General features: G+C 40.6%; 1 protein-coding gene across 8 annotated transcripts in view; it reads right to left on the bottom strand.

Moving 5' to 3' along the window:
• LOC134228091 (rho GTPase-activating protein Graf) overlaps positions 1 to 24636 on the bottom strand; it is a 215222-nt gene that overhangs the window by 25255 nt on the left and 165331 nt on the right. For all 8 annotated transcript variants that reach the window (XR_009983833.1, XM_062709866.1, XM_062709865.1 and 5 more), the window contains 3 exons: positions 15780 to 15897; positions 15616 to 15713; positions 15430 to 15553 (listed from right to left, as the gene is read on the bottom strand). Coding sequence is in view for 7 of the 8 variants with exons in the window: in XM_062709866.1 (XP_062565850.1) it covers positions 15430 to 15553; positions 15616 to 15713; positions 15780 to 15897 (340 nt within the window). In the remaining variant the exon portion in view is untranslated. The remainder of the gene's footprint in view (positions 1 to 15429; positions 15554 to 15615; positions 15714 to 15779; positions 15898 to 24636) is intronic.

Raw genomic sequence — 24636 nt, 5'->3', positions numbered from 1 at the left:
AAAATGTCCAAAAATTTCATTTCAATTACCTATACCTATGATGGTCGTACACTCCCTGTTGTCCGGAGGAAACCCGAATTTAATTTCCAGGTTGCTCGTTCTTGGGCCGCCTGTCGTCAGTCTCCCTGCACACCGGCTGCACGAGCATCTTTCTCGATTGCTCACAGCCACCGAGTCCGGGGTCTACCCCGGAGCCAACGTCTCTTCCACACTCCCGGAAGGTTTTTTGCTGGTCTCTCTTCCAGCATACACAGTACATGTTCAGCCCACTGTAATCTACCATATTTTATCATCCTGCCTTTGTCTGCATTTTTATAAACTTGTACCACAGACAAACAGACATAACACTCGTCAAATTTCCATCGTTCACTAATTTACTGATTAATTCAAATAATCATTAGTTGGCCAATCGATCACTAGTGGCGCCCCCATCGGATTTGCTCGAATTTGACGTTTGCTCACTACTGCCATCTGGTTCGCGATTTGCCCAACTTACTGAAATCAACAGATGTCGTCAGTATTTAAACGACGATGAATTTGATGAGTAAATGTTCAATGTGTTATGTCTGTTTGTCTGTGCTTGTACAATCGTGATTCATTCGTTCTTCTGCGTCATTTACTATTCTCCACTGCGCAGTATTTTCTGCTCACTGCATCACTGCAACACTGCATCTTTTTGCCAATGTCATTTGGCTGATAGTTGTTTGGCCGAATATACCATTTTGCCGAACAGACCATTAGACCGAAAGTCATTTGGCCGCAGGGGCGATTGGCTGAAAAGCCCCAAACACATTGTTAGCGGAACGGCAACGGAAACGGCAAATCTGACAGAAAATATATGGGCTAACTGTAAAATTTGCCGTTGTCGCCGTTCCGCTGACATTGTGTTTGGGCCTAAAGGGTCGTTTGAAAGAAATGGTAATTCGGCCGAAAGGGTCGTTCGGCCGAAAGGGTCATTTGGTCAAAAAAGTTGTTTGGCCGAAACGGTCATTTGACCAATGGGTCATTTGGTCAAAGGGTAATTTTGCCAAACGGGTCTTTAGGCCGAAAGGGTCATTTGGCCGAAAGGGTCATTTGGCCGAAAACGTCGTTTAGCCGTAGAAGTAATTTGGCTGAATAGGACATTTGGCCGAATAGGTTATTTGAAAAGTGAGAAATTAGGAATGAGAAGAGAGACGTCTCAAATCTCATTCCTTATTTCTTACTTCTCACTGTAAAAAGTGAGAAGCATGAAGTGAGTAGTAAGACGTCTCACTACCCACTTCGCACTACTAACTTTTCACAGTGAGAAGTGAGAAATGGGAAGTGAGTCATCTCACGTCTCACTTTCTACAATGAGAAGAGATAAATAAAGAGTGAGAAGTGAGACGTCTCACTATTCTCTTTATTGTGAAAAGTGAGTTGGACGAAGTGGGTAATGAGACATCTCACTATTCATTTCATGCTTCTCATTTTTTACAATGATAAGTGGTAAATGAGGAGTGAAAAGGGAGACGTCTCAATTCTCACTTTTTACAGAGAACAGTTAGAAATGAAAGTGAGTAGTGAGATGTCTCACTTCTTTTTCTTCATTTTTCTCTTCTCACTGTAGAAATTGGGAGGCGCGAAGTGAATAGTGAGACGTCTCACTGCTCACATCGCGCTTCAAATTTTCTTAGTGAGATGTGAGACGTCTCACTTCTCACTCCTCATTTCTCTTTTCTCATTGTGAAAAGTGAATAGTCCGAAGTGGGTGAAGAGTCGTCTCACTACTAACTTCACGCTTCTTTCTTTTCACAGTGAGAAATGAGGAATGAGAATTGAGACGTTTCTCTTCTCACTCACAATTTCTCACTTTTCAAATGACCTATTCGGTCAAATGTCTTATACGGTCAAATGTCCTATTCGGCCAAACGACCGTTCCGGCCAAATGACCCTTTCGGCCAAAAGACCCTTCCGGCCAAATGACCCTCTCGGCAAAATGACCCTTTCGGCCAAATTACCCTTTCGGCCAAATTTCGGCCAAGTGGAATTCGGCCAAATGGCTTTCGGCTGAATGGGTTTCGGCCAAACGACCCTTCCCCTTTACAAAGGTAGTTTTCTCAGTGTCTGTAGGTAGCTTCTTAAAGTAACCAAAAAATTTACTAGTTGGAATTTTCAAAGGATTACCTGGAAAAAAATCTTCAGAAATTGCCTAAGGTATATTTGAAAGAATCCCTAAGGTAATTTCAGGAAAAATGTCTTGATGCTAAGGAACCCCTAGAGGAAATTCCAAAAAAAATACAAAAAGTATCTTCCGCTGGAATTTCTCAATTAATTTTCGAAGAAAAAAACTTGATGAAATTTCCAAAGTAATTCGTAATTGAATTTCTGTAGGAGTTTTAAGAGAGTTTTTGGAGGAATTCTGAAACAATTTCCTAAGGAACTCCTCAAACATTTTTCGTAGATATTTCAAAAAGAGTTTGTAAAGTATTTTCAGAAGGTATATCCGTGTTTCTGAACGAAATCTTGACGGAATGTCCAAAGGAACTTGCGGAGAAATCTAAGAATATCAGAAGTTCATTCAGGAGTTACTTTGAAAAATCTTTCAGGAGTTTCTTGGATATTCTTTCTAGAACCTGTTCAATAATTCTTAAGGAAATTTTACCCTAGAACTTTGCAAGGTGTACCAAAAGAGTTCTTAGAGAGAAACTTTCGGAGAAATATCTCAACGATTTTCTCAAGGTTTTCTTTAACAAATTTCTGAAAGAATGCGTGGATGAATTTCCGAACTAATTCCTGAGGGAAATTCCAAGGAATATCCGAAAGAATCCGAAAGACATTCTGGAATTCGTTTCCGGAATTATTTCAGACATACCAGAAGGCATTTCCTCTGAAATTCTGTTAGTTATGAAATTCCTTCAAAAATACTTGCAGACATTCCTTTATGGATTTCTCTGGAAATTCCTTTAGCAATTCTTTGGGGAAGTCTTTCAGATATGCCTCCAAAAACTTTTTCAGCAGTTCCAACGGAAATTATTTTTGAAAATCAATTCAGGTTCTCTTTTAAAAATGCCTTCGAAAATTCTGTTGGAAGCTCCTATACTAGGGTGGCTCAAAAAACACCTTTTCAAATTTTTTGATGGGCTGCCCTCTTATTCGGTTCTATTTAATGCCCTGATGCTCTGGACAAAATTTCAGCCAAATCGGTCAACGTTTGGGCGGTGCTAAAATCCTTGGAAGTTTATATGGTAAAATGTATGAAGAAACATCGAAAAACAGTGATTTGCAGTTGGACGGCACAATTTACGTTCAAGAACTATGATACTCATTCAGTTCTTGTAGAGTTGAATACAGGTTGTCATGCTGAAACCCGCGAGAAGATTAGAGTTTCTTAGGCAAAGATATTAGCATTTTACTGGAGTGTTGTAGGGGTGAATTTATTTCTTTTCGAAGGTAAAAGAAACGAAATGTGCTCAAACCCCTCTTCAGAGAAATGCTAATAACTTCGCAGGACAAACTCTAATCTTTTCGCGGTTTTCAGCATAATATTCTGTATTAAATGCTTCACTCCCCGTAACGCTGGGTAGACAGATCTACCACGGTCACATTGTCAGCTACAGGCAAATCCTGACCCAACGAATACCTTCCCCAATATCCAACTCCGTGGTACTTATGAGGGTGTCGCTGAGTCGGGAGCCTTGCGTTAAGTAAGTACTACACCAACACTTCCTTCCCCTCCCAAGTTACGATGAAGGTGGGCGTGGCCAGGAGTAGTAATCCTCATGGTTTTGTGATTTTTATCCTAGATTGAAATCAAGGACCACACCCACCTTGATTTCTGATAGCAATCTGAATAAGGATTTCAAAAGAAAAACATGAGTATCACTAGTGTCCAATCTACGAAGTACACCGTAACTATGCTATGCTATGCTATATTCTGAATTAAATGCTTCACGATCTGAATGAGTATCACAATTCTTCATCGTAAATTGTGCCGTCTAACTGCAAATCACTGTTTTTGGATGTTTCTGGATACATTTTTCCATATAAATTTCCAATGAGTTTAGCACCGCCCAAACATTGACCGATTTGGCTGAAATTTTGTCCAGAGCATTAAGGCAACAAATAGAACCGAATAAGAGGGCGGCCCAAAAAAAATGAAAAAAGTTTTTCCCATACTAATTTGAGCCACCCTATCCTACACCCTGCAGAAATTTCTTCAAAAACTTCTCCAAAAAATCATTTGAGAACTCCTCACGATTTCTTTCCTTAAATAATCTAAAAAAAATCCAAGATTCCTTCGTAGATTTCTTAAGAAATTCTTTTGGAATTTCTTTCCGGAAATCCTTTGAAAAATAATTAGAGAATGAAATAGTTTTCGATTGAGTTACTAATTGAATTTTCGAAAGAGTAAAACGACAAAAAAATAAACATTAAATACTGAAAAATTACCAAGGTATTACTTAAAGAATTTCGGAATGAACTCGTGAAAGCATTTTTGGAGGAATTCTTGCAGGAAGTTCTGGAAGGATAATCGAAGAATGTTTTGAAGGAATTGCTGGTAGAAGTTCCGAAGAAGTTCCTTGAAAAGTTCTAAGAAATCTATAATGTAATATCTGAAAGAATTAATTTAACCCTTAAAGGCGCAAGGCGATTTTTTTAGAATTCGTCGGAAATATTTTTAAAGTAAATAACCATTGGAATTATTAACAATAAACGTATTTTCGGTTTGTTGTTTTAAAACAACATTGCGCATTTAAGGGTTAAGGAATTCATGGAATAATTGCCGAAAAAAATTCATGGGAGAATTTTCCGAAGTAATTCTCAAAAAATCTCCGAAAGCATTGCTTAAAAAAAGTGTTGATAAACAATTTCCGAAGAAATTCATTATAGAGATTCTAGAGGAATTCCTTAAGGAGTCTTGGAACAAATTTCTAGCTTATTTTTCGTAGGAACTCCTGAAATATTTTTTTTGTATACATTCCATAAGGAATTTCCTAAAGAATTTCGTAAATGATGTTCTGAAGAAATTCGTAATGTAAATTCTGAAGGAATTTTCGGAGAAAAAATAATTTCTGAAGTCACTCACAGGTTTAGGTGCTCGTCTGAATGCCAAAGGCTTGGCTTAGATGAATTCCAAAGATCAGTTAAACATTGTTTGTGTTATTCTACTTGGTAGAAGAAATCCACTAGATGAAGCCTCATGCAAACTCATAAACTAATCAACCAATAAATTTATTACAGACAATGTATTTCACCACACTGACTTAGAGACATCATCTCGTAAGGTAGATTTGAAATTGAATGCTGACGATTTCCACCTTTTCACCATTTATGAACTATCATAAGACGAGTTTAGTACTATTCCAATAAACTCCACCATGTTGTATTGCTTTACAGATACGTATTTCGTCTTCAACTGGAAGGCCATCTTCAGTTTGTACTTTACTCGACTCGACTTAAGTTAATTGATTTTTTCATTGCGATTAGTCATCGGCGTGGCAAAATTATGATCGGCGGCGCGCCGACCCAAAATTGTCGGCGGCGCGGCGCGGCGGCGCACAGGTCTTCACAGCAGCAGCAGGGACCCACATTAGGGAGGTGTTACTGTCTTTTTATTATTAGGGGCAGGAAAAGCCTGGTTGAGTGGAACGAACTGTTCTTCCTCAAACGGGCGTAAAAACCTCCTCTTCTTTTGCATTAACAGATTAACAATTCATATGTCGAATACAGCTTGGATGGCTTGGTTGAATGGGTGTTTACTGGTTGGTAAAGTATGCGCAGCCAACACGCTGCCGGAGTTCGAGACAATCAGTGCTTGGCGAGCTCTTGCTTCGACGATTGCTTGAAAGATTGCCGCAGGCGCATCTTTTGTAGTTGGCTTTAGACTTTACCAAATAGCCGATTGATTTGGAGCAAATTGCCATAATGGTATTATGCCTAAATGGCCCCAATAACATTATGGTTTTATAATACTGGTTTTAAAGAAGTCATGTTGAGCTCATAATGGTTTTCATGTCCGTAATACAACTAAAAATGTTACACGGGGGAAGAACCTCTGCATCGGCACATGCGGCATCAGTTATACGTTCGTGCTAACGTTTTCTTCGCAGAGCCTTTGGATGCTTGCCGACCGCAATCAGAAGGACGTCGTTGGCATGCTTTTGTATAGAAATTCCCTTGGGTAGGTTGCTCAATCTCCTCCATGGTCACCAGGGAGAGGGAGACGGCTATGACTAAACCTTGGGGAACTCCAGTCCAATCCAGTTTTTGATGTTTGCGCTCTAAGCTGCACTCAAAAGGAGCGGTCAGATAAAAAGTGTTTGATGAATTTAAAGGAGATTCCCGGAGTTCCCTCAGGATTTTAGTTTCTGCAGGCCTTCCTCTGTTATAGGCCTTCCTAGTAGCACAATTCACCCACTTTTGAATACAGCAACTTGTTTATGACCAGATCATGTATCAATCGCTGTATGTAGTTTGTTTGGGACAAGTGTGTTACTCGGGCTTGGCTGTATCAATGGAAACTAGATCTTCATGCTTCTCCGCACTCCTTGCATCACTAAAGATTTCACCTAGACGCGCGGTATGTATTGATACCGCGCCCAGAGCGGAAAGCATGTTGCCTGTTATCAAAACGTCCAGTTCCCTCCAAGAAATCCGTAAGCCGTCTGTTGACCATCCTCTCTATGATCTTAGCCTTGACGCTCCCTGCCTCGCTGTGGGAACCTCGGTTAACGAGGAACGGCACGACGATCTCCACTGTTCGGGGAGGGTACCCGAGATCCACTCGATTCTTCCGCCGGTTGGTCTCGCGAATTTTTCTTTGCAAGATGAAGTCCAGCTCTTCCATGGAAAAGGACTGATTGAAGTCGCGGAGGCAGGGTGAAGATGTTTTTTTGCGGAACAGGACTGGATACTTTTCGTAGAAGTCTGAAGTCAGAAGTGGTCACCAAGTCAACACAAAATCGAATATGATGCAACATAAGATGTTAAAGTGGAGGCGATATACGTACATATTGTATGGGGAAGTACCTATATGACCTCCACTTTAGCATTTTATGAGACATCATATACGATCTTGTGTTGACTGGGCAGCCAGTGCATCGGCCATTAGCGCCGGGTCACGCTTAGGGTGGTCGGTTTTGACCACTTTTAGTGAAAACCGGTATTTCGGTATTGACGATGTTGATACCGGTAATACCGGTATAATACCGGTATTGAAGTATTTTCTGAAGATTTTATTTTAAGTTCTGAAAAAGCATATAATTTCAAAATCCAATCGAGAAATTATTATGTACTGTTGTGTAATGTAAAGATTTAATGGCAGTTTTTATATTTTGCGAATAAAATCTGGCGAAAAATGAAATAAAACCTAAACTACCAATTGGGTATAGTTTATTTTGTTATTTCATTAAATTTTTCCTGTTTTGTTTTATTAAATCATGACTATCGCAACCATTCAGTGTTGTGTCGTCGGAATTTAATTGTTCAATTTTTCCAGAACTTTTTTCGGAAACTAAATATCAAATAATGAGGTATGACAAACTTAAAGCACTTAAAGCTGCCTATAACTTTGTCTAACAAAACAATGATGTAAATATGTAATCTAATGTGTGGGAGTCAAAATTACATAATGTCAAATGACGCGTGTCATTTTGAACAGATTTTACACTCTAGCCTGAGATGCTATATTTAGAGCAATGCACGTTATGAGTACATCAATAGTCATAAAGTGAATTTGGCTTCTAAAAAAAGTTTTGAAAGAATTTGTCATGTAGATAACGTTTTACTACACTGCAACCATTATTTATGATTCCAGATCCTAGGAGCGTTATCCATCGAAACTCATTTGTCTATAACATGTAGGTACATCTTTTACGCCCCTGTCCTCAGGTTTATTATTATTATCTTTATTTAAGAGGTTTTCAGCCCGAGGCTGGCTCACCTCTGACGCTTGGGTTTTTCTGTAACTGAGAAGCAAGCATGTTCAAAAAGTAGTGCGTCGGATTTCCACACAGGGCCCGTCATTTTTTAATTCCAACTACCAAATGCGTTATCTAAAACTGTTCTAAAATAAAGATTTTTTTTTTCATTTTGGAAAAAGAATTTCTTTCCTGCATGTCTTGGATGTCTCAAATATAAATGCATAAGGGAAAAATATAAACAAATTTGGAAATTAATATTGTTATCCAGATTTACCTAAAGGGAAAAGAAACTAATGCATCTTAGTGTTGTGTTAGATTTACCTCTCATGCAGAACTGAGTTTTTATAGTGAGTGGATTCTCCAAAAGCAAAAACTAATTATTCTTCAACATGGTATGATAAATTTAAACAATTGTTTCCCTCTAAGAATATAATAAATAATTTTTGGTATTTATTATTTTCTTTTCTTTAAGTGGTCTGAAAATTAAGAGCACACTAATTACACCTTGCAGTTCTAGCCACCCATATAAAAAAGTATTTTGTTTACTAAATTTTGATGAAAATTGGAATACCGAAAATACCGGTTTCTAGACCTTCATTAAACCGGTATTTCGGTATCCAAAAATTGGCCTGTAATACCGGTTTTACCGGTTTCGGTATTACCGGTAAACCACCCCACGCTTTACTACACCATTGACTGACAACGCGATTCCGTTGGAGCTTATTTCCCCCTACATACAGATGAGTCTCCAGAGCTCAACTGACGACTGTTCACTGTCATTCGCCTCTCGAATTGGTTGGCGGCAGTCATTCCGGGCGACTTAATACGGAGAGAAAGTTCGCCAGATCGGGGCTGTTTGGTGTGAAACTTCCCTTACCCATCTTAGGGGCGCTGATGGCCAGTGTTGGCAGAATCATGCTCAAATTTTAATCATCACACCTCATGCGCCAAAATCCAAGAGAAGCGTATTTTACGTTTACGTATGGATTTATTATCCATTGTTCTTAGCAAAAAAAAATAAATTCGATTAATTCAACGAAGAAGAACACGAACACATCATGCAATGATGCAAATCATGAGCATGAGCATGAGCATGAGCATGATTGACCGCCCACGGTTGCTACTCCGTTATTGCCAGGTCAGCTGTAATTACACAGAGAACCAACAGATGAAGTTTGGGACTAACATCATCTTCAATGTGTAAGAACTGGTGACCCAAACATAAGCAATACCAGCGCCGGCCGTGTCCGAATGCAGGTCAATTAGGGAAAGGGGAGGAAATTGTTGACGTGATACTCGCTTTGATAGAAGCCGACGAGTCATCTGCACTTCCACGAGAAATCACTGGGATGTTGGATATTTGGGGTAGGGAGTGTGGCAGGGTTCGTTTTGGTAAACGGTATGCCGTGTATAGCGTGTATTTTGATCGATGAAAACAAAACTTTTTTATTTAGGGCGCACAAAGCAGAACACAATTTCGGTGATCAGCTGATCGTTCTGCTTACCGCACAAAGCAGAACAAAACTTTGATGACCAGCCGATCGTTCTGCTTACTGAAGAAAACATGTCTGGACGCAATTCAAACTTTAATTTTGTAATTAATTCACTCACACGCACGAATCAGAACAAAATTTCGGTTACCGGCCGATCGTTCTGCTTACCGCACAAAGCACAACAAAATTTTAATGACCGGCCGATCGTTCTGCTTACTGAAGAAAACACGTTTGGACGCGATCTCCGATCATTCTACGTTCAATACAAAACACGATCAAATCTGCACTGCACTGAACTGATTGTTTCACTTTTCAATTTATCAATTTACTCGCCCATACAGTAGAATATTTCAGTCACGTTTATGATAAGTGATCACAAATCAACATTTAAAATACAATTTTGGAAGTATCATCATTCGTGCATAATCTAATGAAATATATAAAAAAAAGATACCTAATGCATGTTTAAGTTCAAAACATTTTTTTAAATGTTAATAGGACTATAGAAGATGGTGGGTAAAGTGTGGATATTAACATGTAATTCAATAAATACTCAAACACTGAAGACGATCTTACTGTTGTAACGTGAAATACGAAATACGTACCTGTAATTTCACTTTTGGTTTTTATGGTTTATGCTAACGTAAAATCAACACGACACTAATAAAACGCGACGCGAGACATAACATTTATCGTTCCCACACTCGTCAACCAAGACTTTTCCAAATTAATCCTCAAGTCGACCGGCTTCGGGCGCGATGCCGCCCATCATCAGGACCACGTCCAACCGACCACCCCCCGTACGCTGCTCGTACACGCTCGGCCGCAACTGTTGCTAGGGAATGCTCCCCCCGGTCAGCCCGAAAAGGCTGGACACGATGGGCGGCCCGTCCTCATCCAACAGCGGCTCCCCGGAATCCGCGATGAACATCGACTCCCATGCGCTGAGCCGGAGTTCCTCTTACTGCTCTCAACAGAGAATTCAAAACTGTTGAGAGCAGTAAGAAAAAACTCCCAGCTCAACGCATGGGAGTCGACGCTCATCACAAACTCCAAGGAACCGCTGATGAATGAAGACGAGCCACCCATCGCACCCAACCCCCTCGGGCCGACCGAAAAGAACACTCCCCAACAACAACCGCAACCGAACGTGTACGAGCAACGCACGAAAAGTAGTCAGCTGGACACAGTCCCGATGATGGGCAACATCGCGCCCGAAACCGGTCGACCTAAAAGGTAATTCAAAAAAATCCTAGTTGACGAGTGTAAAAACGATAAGTGTTATGTCTTGTCTCGCGTCGCGTTTTATTAGTGACGTACCTGTAAAACTACAATTTAAGTATTAACTCGTTGTAAGACAAGTGAAGACATTCTACTAAGGGCTCAACATATTTTTTAATCAGTAACAACTGTTATTTTTCCGCCTTTGAGGTTCCACAAATACGATTTAATGATCAATTCCGCCACGCATTTATCTAGTGGAAAGGAAAATCCTAAACTGAACCACGAATTGACTCTCGCGGATGAAGTATTCAAAGCCTCTAGCACGGAAGACAGCGCATAGATATGCATATGGCAGCAGTGCTCAGGAGAAATGATACTATTTTTTGGAAAATTATTGATTGATGTTTTTACATACCTGTATGGGCACACATAATCATATTGTTACCAAATTCCGGAAGCAGCGCAGGTATGCCATATATTATGTTTTGATACGCTATCATTGCAAATCCGCCGACGTCTACGCGTACTTTCATCTTGATAGGCACGAACAGTTGGATCCCGGTCGTTAATAAAATACTTGATTTCTTGATTTTTGTTGTCACTGTCGTTTTTTTATTCACTTTATATCTCCCGGGGAACATCGTATTCGACTTTTTATGCTTATAACATAAAAGGATTTTTTTTAATATAATTTAACTTCAGTTTGAAAATTGAAAATTGAAGGACGTCAAATTTTTACGTCCACTTCCATTCGCGACCTACTACGATTTTCCGTACAAATCATGCAATGATGCAAATCATGAACGATTTTCCGGCACACGAGTCGAGTGAGTTTTGACTCGCGCTTGATTTTAATCGTGGATGAGAGAATTTGAATTTTTCCCAACGGGCTGGATTTTGAGTATTCGACCGGAGTCGGGTACGGGAATACGTGTGGCGTCTACAGGGCCCGCCATTTCGTCCAACGGACATCGAGAGCTCGAGCGTGCGTTAAGGGCCGCATGTAAAGGCAGTCAAACGGAGGAGGAATGAAGTCGATCGTGGATCATTCCCGAGAGTGCGGTCCCCGTACGTCGTCACTAATCGTACGCTGGACCGAACCCGAACCGACGGTTAGTAGTTTTCCTTTTAGTCCTCGCTCGGTGAACCGGAAAGGTACGCAAAGTCGGGTCGTTAGGGAAAGGGAGCTACTAGCTTGAGAGAACGGTTATTCCGGACCTCTCGATTCCGAAATCGGAAGCCTTCCGTCCAGCCGCCACTCTCTCCGCATCTTTAGTCTCGGCCATATCGCTCGATATCGATCTCCATCGCTGCGCTCCAATCTGCAACATCTGCGGCAAACCCAATCGGCCGCCATCGCCACAACCTGGTTGGAGGACATCGTCGCCATCTTCTCGGCGGAGTACTTTCAACGCATCAGTGCATCAAGAAGCAGAAACCTGCGCAGGTATGTGAGCTTGTTATTTCATGGCCATGATTAGCTCTTTTTTCCCATTCCGTACCGATTAAAGTAGTCCAACCCGAATGGTATAATAAATGTTGTGTAGTAATTCGAAGTTAGCTTGAGTCTATAATTGTATTGCGTTTCACGGGGCTGGGAAAATTCACTCCCATTGCGTTGGCCGTGGCTACAGTTTCTTGAGTTCACTTCGTAGATTGCTTGTCGTTTACAGTACAGCGGGTTGAACGAGTTCAGGTAGGTGGGAAGTGGGGAAGTAAATATTAAGCGTAAGTAATTTTAGAGCCAGCGACCGTTCGAGAGTCCCCGGAGGTAAAGGGTCTGTAAAAGTCGGGCAAATAGAAAACACGACCGGTGGTCTCTCTTCGAGAGTGGCGCTTAAGCCACCGTGTTTTAAAATCACCTTGAAACAATTCGCGAACGGTTACAGTGACATCCAGTAGTGGAGGACTTTCCTACCCGGGGTCGGGCTGGTCTTCGGTATGAAGCCGTTGGCTGCCCGGAGAATAACGTCCGACAGCTCAATCACCGTGGCAGGGGCTTCTTGTTCAGTTCACGTTCGATCCTGTCTTGGAAGTTGTCCAGTCCAGTCTGCTCGCTCATACATCCATCGTGATCTCCTGGTTACTTCTACTCATGAGCTGTCGAGGGCCAGCGATATCGACATGTGGTCGCTGTCTCTGGGTTCACCATCAGTTAACCATAGCATATCAATGGCTGATTTCACACTTCCTCTGAGAAATGTGAGTGAGCCGTCGTTCAAGACTGTTAATCCCCAAAGTATTGAAAACCGTGCTACTCCAGACGTTGGTGGCAAGGTTCATCGGCGATGGCAAATCTTTGCAGATATAGACGAATTCCCTCTGCAAGGCAGGTTGCTTTCCGTTTTCCTTGGAGAGATAGACCGACGCGATGGAGACGGTGAAGGGCCAGTTCAGCTTCACAGCAACAATAGGGAAGCTTGCGTTGACATCAATTTTTTCGAAAGAGAAATTTATTTCATTCAGAATCCCTACAGCGACCGACTGGTAGATGTTGTATACAACGTTGGTGATCAACCGATACTTCGGGCTCAGAGTCCTATCCATCGTCACTGAAGTGGTGCGGGTGGATTTTCTGCAGTGCGATGGCTACAGGGTTGTTCCAGAAGCTCCAGGGTCTATGACCCACAACTACCGAAGATGGGGGAGGTAACGGGAAAAATATGACAGAGCTGAAGTCACGTTGAAGTCAGAAGAAGTGCAACCACTCCTTCCCCCAGAGCTCCACCGGAAGCAGATGCTAGTTCACCGTTAGTAAGCTAATGTTGTATCGGAAGGGAAGCTGCAGAAGTTTGGGAGGTTGGGCGATTCCTAGACGATCCGGGGAGAATATCGCAGTGCATGCCGAACCTGGATTTATGGAGCTCAGATGAGACTGACGCGGGCCCGGAGTAGTATCTAGTGCTTGAGCAGAACTCAGGCGTCGGGAGTTGTCTGGCTAATTGTCCGGCTACCCGGATACTGCAATGTTGTAAGAGATTTCGGGCTATGTCATTGGTGTTCTTCGGGGTGTTTAATGCGATGTTTTCATGTTCTGTGATTTGTACAAAAAGTGCACGTTCAGGAAGATCCGCCAGCACATTTTTCATGTAGTTGTAGATGTGTTGTGTACTATCGAAGATAATAGATAGATAGGATCTTAATCTATGTACAAGCTGATTAGGAACGGCTGACTGACCTTGTAAAACCATTTACTAAACCATTTATTGTAGCTAGCTAGCCGATTCAGTAGGGGCGGCAACCTTCTATACGAGTTTCTCTATGGTACCGTGACACGGTACGGAGTCAATCCTATTGCCGATTCCAGAAAATTCTTGGAACTTTGCGCCTTTAACTTCCTTCGACGGTTTTCTTACTCCAAGCTTGCTATGATCTTCCTGAGTTCTTCAATCTCCTGGTCCTTGCTAGCATTCGCCACTATGGCATAAGAGCCAACTTGGCCTGAGCCAGAACGGGCTTCTAACTCTATCCGGGCATGGGCATAGGAGACGCTCGACGTCGGATGGTTATCGAATTTGCAAAACTTGCAGTAAGCTCGATCAGGGCACTGAGGATGGTTGGTCGAGGGTGTTGGTATATCGACGGTGATCATGGTGGTGTCCACTGGGAGGTGCTTGGAGAAGTTTCCTCAAAGCTGTACTGCACTGGTGTATCTCTTACTGGTATGCCCGAATTCCCAACAGCGGTAATAGCGCATTGGATTCGAGTAGTAATTTCGGGTCATGCACTGGGACCAAATGAAGTTGATGAAATCCGGGATGACCGTACCTAAGAGGGTAAATATTATTGTTCTGCGTGTTTGTTAACTAACCATAACCTGGTCCATCAGGCGTTCGCTCCTGAATCCGATGTATTTCTCGCATACCCTGGTCCTTCAGCTGGCTCAGCAAATAGTCATCCGGCAGTGACATGGCGTCGGCGTTGGATACCACGCCACCTTGCCGAATTCAGTTGCGGATGCTCGATAATGAATACTGGAGTTCCATCACTCAACAATTTTAAACAGTCGTTCGAACTGCTTTTGGCTTCTGGCATTTAGATCTTAGGTAGCCCCTCTGTTCTCCTTGATCGCAACCTCCATCGCACCGGCAAGATAGGACTTCGATGTAGAGCAAATAAGGAAAGGGTGTTATGGTAGTTGTCCGTCTGCAATGCAATGGTCCAGATGTATTGTTCGGATCAATGTACTGGAGAAATCTGCACATGGATCCTAACAGATTTCATTATACAGAGTTGTAGGAAAACCTTCGCACTAGAAGTCCACCATACAACACATTCAAATTCAACTTCTGGAATGAGTTATTACTACTACTACATGATCGAACGCAAATTACTAAATGATCGCGATAACATTCTTGCTGGAGACAGAATTTTCTCCTCGGTGGGCGGATTTTTTCCTGGAGGGTGGTATGGGCACGTGGTTGGTTTTCTTGTGGATGACTAGCTGGCGGTAATTTGAACATCAATTCAGATGTTGGCATCGAATAACTATGCCTAAATTTGTTATAATATTGATATAATGGTATCAACCTCTGTTGTAATTGTGTTACATCTAGAGGAATTTTTGTCATGTTTTGTGATGTCAACAACTAGCGAATTCATAACAAATTTTGTTTGAATATTTTTTTGAAACAAATAACTTCCTTTGTTATAATTTTATTAGTCGCTTTTGATTGGTTTCTTCGCAAATCGCAAAATACTTAAGCTTTGGTTTGAATAAGTGATATGAAAGCTTCCATTCTAATTTGACAGATTAAACCGCAAACATGTTTGACTGCACTGTATTTAATGAGATAAATAAAGTATGCATAAAAATTGGAACTTACTTTTTTCCATAAGAAATAAATAGCCCTGCTTGGTGAATTCACTCTCTGGTTTCATTTTACTCTCCATGTATCTGTGTTTTAGTTCTTGCGCTTTCTGCCGAGTCTCATCAAAGTTTTCCCTTGTCTAAGTTGAAATGAGTGTCTTATGAGAAATTCATTACAGTGTACATCATCATTTACAATTACCTTTTGAACTTTGAGTTGGAGATCTGATAGATAGTCTTTGGCATCTTCTGCTACTTCATGGCCGAGGTGATAAAATACTAGCCAATCGGATATGAATCCTATGAGAATCGGAGAACACGAACGTTGTCAATTGTTTCAATGCTGCAATCATCAACAATACTTACTTAAAATAATTTCCACAAACTCGAACTTTATCCTTTCCTGTACTTCCTGAATTCCCAGAACATAACTGAGGGATTCCTGCAGGTATTCTCTTTCTAGCATTCCTAATGATGCATCCGCCTGGAAATATAAAAAATAAAACTTTTGTTAATTGAATTTGGAGGTACAACAATTGAAGTAAATTGATTCTTGTCCAGCTGAACTGATGTGTGTGAAATTATGCTGATAAAATAGAAAATAGGCTTTCTTGCAGCTACTATAAGAGTTCAGATATTTATGTATTTTTTCATAGGGAACGCTAACCAATGAATACGTTTTAGGTGAAATTATTACTACTGTAGAGTGAGAATTAAAAAATGCCCTTCCCAACAGAAGCATTAATCGGCCCCGTCAAGTGTCGGTTTCTTTCACCGACATGCAGATACACCAACCACCAACTTACTCAGTACACAAAAAGCGTACGAATAGCGCAGATAATTGCAATAATGGAAGTTCAAGGAAACTTTCATCAAACGAGCAAAGTTTTGCGATCAGCGAGCCGGTAACGTGGTTGTTAGATTAAATGATTGAATACGCACCGTCTACGACAATCAATGTTTGATGGATTGTTTTATGTCTGCACACAGGACACGATGATGTGGATGGTTGTTTGAAATTCATTGATTTCGTTTTGTTGAACTTCGTCTCGCCAAAAAATTATTATTTTCAAAATTTACGTTTCATTTGTATGGGAACCCCCTCCTTTGAGCGGGGAGGGGTCTCAAGCAATCATAAATACATTTCTTGTTCCCGAATTATGCAGAAATTTGAGTTTGATTTGTATGGAAGCCCCATCTTCCAGAGATTTTTACGCCGATCGGTTCAGTAGTTTCTGAGTCTATAAGGAACAGACAGACAGAAATTCATTTTTATGTATATAGATTGCAAAATATATTTCATATTTTAAGCTAGTGCATATGACAGGCTTTTGCCATGAACAAAAAACAGTTCAAATATAGGTATTTTACGAAACTTCTGATACACACACTGAGAAAATACAATAAATATTTTTGTTGCGAGCCATTCGATTAGAAATGAGGCTTACATACTGAAATCATATCAATTAAACCAGTTTTTTTTTTAATTAGGTATTAAACAAATACCTCGATAAACCCACCTTTGATACTAATGCGTTTCTCGTAAAAAAAAACCCTATAAGGATGGTAAACAACAGCTTTTCCTGGGGACTCCCATTATCGAGATTGTACACATATAACGTAAGCACTTATGGGAAGAGTGTGAGGGGGGGGGTGTATGGTAGGGTCTGCCGTATTCTTACGCACAATGTAAATAAAAAATCATTTGTATCAAAGAAATCTTACATGGGAGAAGGGGGTGTTTCGAAGAACCCAGAAACAATGCTAAAGTAATAAGAGTACGACACCATATCAATGTATATTATTTCCATTTATTTACACGTGTTGAAGTATTTTGATAAACTTCTTATCGATGTATCATATTGTTTTAAAAAGATTTTTTTAGACCATAACTTTGGAATGGGGTCTACAGTAGCCTTGCGGGCAAAAGCGTATGATTGACAATCTGGAGATGGCAAGTTCGATTCTCGATCATTCGATTCGGCTCGGATAAATAATACTGAAAAATGGCTCAGGGTGCACGAGAAAAAGTAACCAATAATGAATTATTCATTGATTATTATTATTATTATCTTTATTAGTGAGGTTTGCGGCCCTGGGCCGGTTTACCTCGAAAATATTCATTGATGTTTGTAACAATTAATTCTAAGGTAGTGCTATTTTTTCTAAATCATTTCCAACAACGGCCACATGTGGCCACCAGACGGCCTTCTATAAAATCCGGAACGTCCGTAAAAATGGTCATTTCGTAAAATTCGTCCTAGAGCAGCGCAATTTTTACTAAATCATTTCTAAAAATGACCTGGGAGTTAATTCATATCTATTTAACCTTCCTGATGCATTAGAGAAAAGTTACACATTTTGCATTGGGGTCCATTTGGACCCAAGATTTCATCACGATCACAAAAACTCAAATTTCAACCGATTTTCGATCTTTAGGCACCAAACGAAATCTGTAGGTACTTAAAACAAGCTCATGTGGTGATTCATCCAAATTGACCACTCTAGTCCCCGGGGAACCTGTACTAAAGAGGTACTGTTTGAGCTTCTCGATTTGACACCAAATTTTAGAGTTTCGTGTTATGAAACATAAAATTGCTTGCAAATATGTGCTCTGATGATCCCAACTGTATTTGCTATCTTGTATATGCTAATTTATCCCTCTAACGGTCATCGGAGTGCCCTCTGGAAGATCCAGAACATGCGTAAAAATGGCCAATTCCAAAAGTTTATCTCAGAGCTTCGCGATTTTTCCGTAATCAGTCATTCTGGCAAATTGTGGGTGTAATCAATAGTAAAAGTCTTCTGTGACCCCAAAATATCCCAGAAACGGTCCCCGGAAGATCCGGAACATTCGTAAAAATGGCCAATTCTAAAAGTTTATCTCAGAGTTTCGCGATTTTTTCGTTATCAGTCATTCTGGCAAATTGTGGGTGCAATCAATAGTAAATGTCTTCTGTGATCCCCAAATGTCCCAGAAACGGTCCCCCGGAAGATCCGGAACATTCGCAGAAGTGGCCAATTCCAAAAGTGCATCTCAAAGCAAATATTTATCTTTATATCAGCGAATTGATTGTGCAATCAATAGTGAAAGTCTATTGTGACCCGAAATGACCACAATACGGTCTTCAGGAAACCCGAAACATCCGTAAAATAGGTTAATCCCAAAAGTTGATCCCAGAGCTGAGCATTTTTGTTAGCATTCATGTAGTAACGGTATATTATATGTGGAGTAAATAGTGAAAGTCTTCTGTGACCTACCAAAAGTTAATCGCATTCGATTTTTTAGAAAACATTGTTAACGGCTCCGGTTCTCCGGGAAATTTGGGACATCCGCTAATATTAATTCGTAAAGTTTATCCCAGAGCTTCACATTTTATTTCGAAAACATCCATAGCGGGGAAATGATTGTGCAATCAATAGTTGGAATTTTCTATGACGTCTGAATGTCCACAAAATCGTCCTCCGGGAGATCAGGAATATCAGTGAAAATGATCAATTCCAAAAGTTCGTCCCACAGCTTTGCTAATTTTCGCTTTCATTAATATGGGTGAATTATGTATGCAATCAATAGCGAAAATCGTCCGTGATATGCAATGACAATAATAAAAGCCGAGTCAAGTACGAGACATTGAAGACGGCCTTACCGTTAAAGTCAGAAACGTATCTGTCAAAGGTACAATGAAGTGGTGGAACTAAATGGAATTGTACAAACAAGTCTGATGACAAGTAAATAAATTCCACTAATAGCTCAAAATAATTTTCTTATCAATAATAAAAATTCCTTCGTAAAATCCGGAATATCCGTAAAAGAGGCCAAATCCAACAGCGACGGCGGGGTGGCGGCGTTCCTCCTTGAATTCCTCCGAAGCTTCTCCAGAAGCTCCTCTGGAAATTTTTCAAGAAATCTCGCTTAACTTTTCAAAAGGACCTAAGTAACATTTTCTTCATGAATTAATTTGAATAGCGCAATCAACATAACAACATGAAAGCTATTGATTGCGCTATTCAAATTAATTCATGAAAAAAATGTTACTTAGGTCCTTTTGAAAAGTTAAGCGAGAAATCTTCGTCCACAAGTTCCTCCGGTAATCCCTTCGGAAGTTCATCAAGTAATCCTTTGGAAAGTTCCTAAGGGCATTTCTCTAGAAGTTCTCCTGAGAGTTCTGAGAGTTCTTCCGCAAGTCCCTCCAGAAGTTCATCAAGCAATTCCCCGGGGAGCTGCTCCGGGAACTCCACCGAACTTCTCCCGAAAGTTCCTTCGGGAATTCCTCCAGAAATTCTCTCTGATTGCAAACACAATTCGCCAGGATAGGCAGTAATAAAAAAATCGCGATGCTCTGAGATAAACTTTTGGAATTGACCACTTTTACGAATGAACCGGATCTCCTGGAGGGCCGTCTCTTAAGCACTTGGAGGTCACATAAGACTTTCCCTATTAACTTTCCAGAATGAAAGGTAACGAAAAAAATCGCTGTGTTGAAGTTATGGAATTGTCCACTTTTACGGATGTTCCAAATCTTTCGAAGGATTGTTTCTGCGACATTTGTAGACCACAGAAGACTTTCACTATTGATTGCACTCACAATTCGCCAGAATGGATGGTTACGAAAAAATCGCTATGCTCTGGGTTGAACTTTTGGAATATCACTTTCACGGATGTTCCAGATCTACTGAAGGACCGTTTCCGAGACTTTTAGGGGTCCCAGAAGACTTTCACTATTGATTGCAAGTACATTTTGTCAGAATGGATGCTTACGAAAAAATCGCGAAGCTCTGGGATTAACTTTTAGAAATGGCCAATTTTACGGAAGTACCGGATCTTCCAGAGGGCCGCTGACCGCTAGAGGGATAAATTTCCCCAGAAATAGCATATACAATATGGCAAATAAAGTTGGGATCATCAGAGCACATATTTGCAAGCAATTTTATGTTTCATAACACGAAACTCGGAGAATCCGCAAATCTTCCTCCACCTGATCGATCCACCTTGCCCGCTGTGCACCTCGCCTTCTTGCTTCCGTCGGATCGTTGTAGAAAACCATTTTCACTGGATTACTGTCCGATATTCTGACTACGTGCCCGGCCCACCGCAGTCTTCCGATTTTCACGGTGTGAGCAATGGATGGTTCTCCCAACAGCTGATGCAACTCGTGGTTCATTTGCCTTCTCCACGTACCGTCTAACATCTGCACTCCATGCGCGTTTTTAATTGCATTTTATATAATCCCCTTCAGTGAATCCAGATAAAATATCCTATACAACTAACACAATACCACGCCCCAAGACAATCGTGGAGATGCAGAAATGTTCTCGGTCTCTAGTAGCAACGAGAGTCGAACTAACAAACCTTCCTTTCCTATATGAACGTAATGAACGTGGTCGGCGCCGTTATTGACTTGAAATACGTGAGCTTCTGAAACGTGTGCATTGAAATGGCTAGCAAATCCCATGCCAATCCCCATGGTTCTCTGTGCAATTTCACAAGTTCCAGTCAATCATGGAGTAGCAACTACGAATTGTACGGTCATTCAGTGGGAAAAAAAACTTGAGCCACTTTTGGTGTGGAATATACGAAGTGAACTCCATATCAGCGTTTCAAGCTTTGGAGATTCTAATACCGTTCGCTTCTGCTTACTTATGCAATAGTGGATTTTCAACACATCTTCAGATGAAGACCAAAGTGAAAAGCAGATTGAACATGGATTACAATTTGAGATCGACTTTATCGGACACGCAAGCTTACTAAACCGACAGTCTCGTATATACCAGCATCACCAAATGGGCGCATTCCATTCAAACTAAACAGTTTTCCCACATATTGGTTTTCAATCCCCCAATAATTTCGTAGAAGACGTCATCTTCCACGGATATTTAACTGAACTGGTAGTTGTCCCATATAGACTAACGCAATCAAACGGAAGCATTCCATCAAACTTAACGATTTTCTATCATATTGGTTTCTAATCTTCGAACAATTTTGTAGAAGACCACATCCTAAATCCCTGAGATCCGGAAATATCCAACCTAATTATTAGTCTGATATACACGAGCCCCGCCCTGTGGATGAATTCCAAATTAAACAGATTTTCAAAATATTTATTTCCAATTCCCGAATTATCTCACATGCGGCACTGCCCTGCAGATGTATTCAAACAATTCTTCACCATATTCGTTTGCAATCCCCGAACAACTTTATAGAAGACGGTAACTTCCAAAATCTCACAGATCCGAAGATTTCTAACCAAATTATTAGTTCTATGTACACTAGCGCCGCCCATCGGATAAAATCAAAACTAACCAGCTTCTTAACATATTGCTCTCAAATTCCCAAACACCTTCCTCGTTTGTCGGGTGAAGATCACTGCGTCCAGATTTTAGGACTATTGTGATATACCCTTTTACTGTGAAATACGCAAGTTATCTCAGTAACATGTTTGTCACTGAGATACCTTGGTATCGACTGAACTCAAGACCATCTATTATTGATGAATAGAGATCCTGAGTTACAGTATGTGACTCCCCATTCTGGCGAGACTAGCTTTATGAAGCCAACCACGTCCTTGGGGATAAGATATGTCAGCAGGCCCTAAAAGGGCTTGCTGAGAACTTTGAACCTACGTTGGGTGAGTGCACTGCAATAGCAGAGGATGTGTTCTGATGTTTCTCTCTCCTCGTCACAGAAGCGGCAATTTGAGGTTTGGATTGCTCCGATCTTTTGTAGATGGTATCTGCAGGGCAGTGTCCAGTTATTAGACCGGTGTAGATGTTGAGATTTGAGACCTAATAGTTGTTGGGTTTTCTTGGGGTTAATCGTTACGAGCCTTTTGGATTGGCTCGTATGGGGAAGTGCATTCCAGTTTGATGTGATTTGACTGACCATATATTTGTTCAGTTCCATTTTTACAGAGCAGTCTGAGATCCCGCAGAAGGGCTCAGGGCCAATGAACCTTTCATTAGATCCATTCCTGGCTAGCTCATCAGCAATCTCGTTTCCCTCTAGACCCGTATGTCCTGGGATCCAATATAGGTAAACACCTTTGTAAATGACGGCAACTTTCCAAATCGTACAAATCCCGAGATATCTAACAAGACTGGTTCCTCAGTAGATTGGTTTGCAATCCCCTAACAACTTTGGAGAAGACGACAACTTCATAAGTCCCACAGATTCCAGATATTGAACTGAATTGATAACTAACACCGCTCTGTGGATGAATTCCAAACTAAGCAGTTTTTCAACATATTGGACTCCAATCCCCGAACAACTTTGTAGAAGATGGCAACCTTCTAGTTCTCATAGATCGCGAGATAACGACCCAAACTGGTCTCTCTTATACACTATTGCCACCCTGCGGATAAATTCTAAACTTTGATCGTTAGAAAAATGAAATAATTTATGCCATATAATGTTTTGAAAGGGCCCTCCTTAGCCGTGCGGTAAGACGCCATGACCATGCTGAGGGTGACTGGGTTCGATTCCCGGTGCCGGTCTAGGCAATTTTCGGATTGGAAATTGTCTCGACTTCCCTGGGCATAAAAGTATCATCGTGTTAGCATGATATACGAATGCAAAAATGGTAACTTGGCTTAAGAACATCGCAGTTAATAACTGTGGAAGTGCTTAATGACCACCAAGCTTCGACTCGCAGTGTTATTGTTAAGTGTTATTATCATTTAGTATATCAAATGATACTAGCGTTTCACGCAATGAATATTAGACATAGATCTTGCTCGGACAGTTTGTCAATCGTATAGTTTATTGCAGCGTCGCACTATAAATCGATTTCAGTTTGAACTCGATAGTTTTCTTCAGAACTCTTGAAATCATAGTATCTATACATTTGTTTAACTTTCCCAACGAAATGTTCTATCTTCTCGTATATATAAACACAACTGATCCCAAACGAATCGATTAATGATTAATTAACTTGCCAATAGGCTCATCTGTTCGTAAGTTATATTGCCTCAAAGAAAATGAAAATTCATTTTTATATACACAGATACATAGATTAAACGAAAGAAAATACCAGGTTTGAAACAGAAAGTTGACATCCAAGACACCTGAATGGTGAAAATGTCCAAAGTAGCCCTCGAGTGGTCAAAAGAAGCCCTGCACGACGGTATCCAGTCGAAATGATTGCATCGTCTATTAACCATCCATCTATCGCGAGCAGTCATTGCAATGGCATCCATTTCTCCAAATCTTTTTTCAGAAACGCGATATCAAATTATCTAAGGCGTCGGAGGCAAAACGTCATTCAAATGATATTATGTCAAATGACAAATATTGAAAAAAAAATCCACTCTCAGCCTCAGCCTCAGATGTTATATTTAGAGCCATTTACCTTCGGTACCTCAATTGTGGGTTCATTAAAAAATATAAAGTCAGGCCGATACAAATATTAAAAAAACAATTATGTCGCCCCCATCGGTTTTTTTTGCCCAAAAATAATATTTTGAAGCGGCAACAAAAAAAAATCGGACAATTTTGAGGATATTCAAAACATTCTTTAGCAAATCCGAAGAGTTCTATTGATCTACTCGGCCCTGCAAAACAACCCGCTGGACGAGAGGAACACAATCAACTTCCTCAAAGACGCCTACCTCTACACTAGAATATAATAGAAAACCTGGTATCACACCACGACAACCCAACGAATGAAGACCCCCGCATCGAAACTGGACTATTCTCAAGAAACCACGGAACACGACCTGAACCCCTCGAAAATAAACCGACCCGGCAACGAAATTGGACTACTCTCTTAAAAAATGGAACACAAATCGAGTTAACCCTGGAACCCCAATAGACCCCGCAACGACAATGGACACCCTCCGGAATACGCACCATCCATGATGGAACACTGAAGATTTCCCTTTTTTATTAAAAACAACAACTAGAATAACAAATTTGTAAAAATGATATGTAATACCCTTTATATATATTTTTTCTGATACCAGAGGTGAGCCAGCCAAGGGCTGAAAACCTCTTAAATAAAGACGATAATAATAAGTTCTATTGATTTTTTCAATATTATTATTTATTTTTTATTAAGACCACCCCTTTCCCTTGACCTTTCGAATGCCAGTAGGGCATGATTCAAATAAAATGGTAGCGGGCCATTTGGCATAAAGTCATTTGACATAACGCCATTTGGCATAAGGTCATTTGGCATAAAGGCCATTTGGCATAACGGTCATTTTGCATAACGGACATTTGGCATAA

The sequence above is a fragment of the Armigeres subalbatus genome, chromosome 3, assembly GCF_024139115.2.
Source record: "Armigeres subalbatus isolate Guangzhou_Male chromosome 3, GZ_Asu_2, whole genome shotgun sequence".
Lineage (NCBI taxonomy): Eukaryota > Metazoa > Arthropoda > Insecta > Diptera > Culicidae > Armigeres > Armigeres subalbatus.
This window is presented reverse-complemented; position numbering and strand designations above follow the sequence as displayed.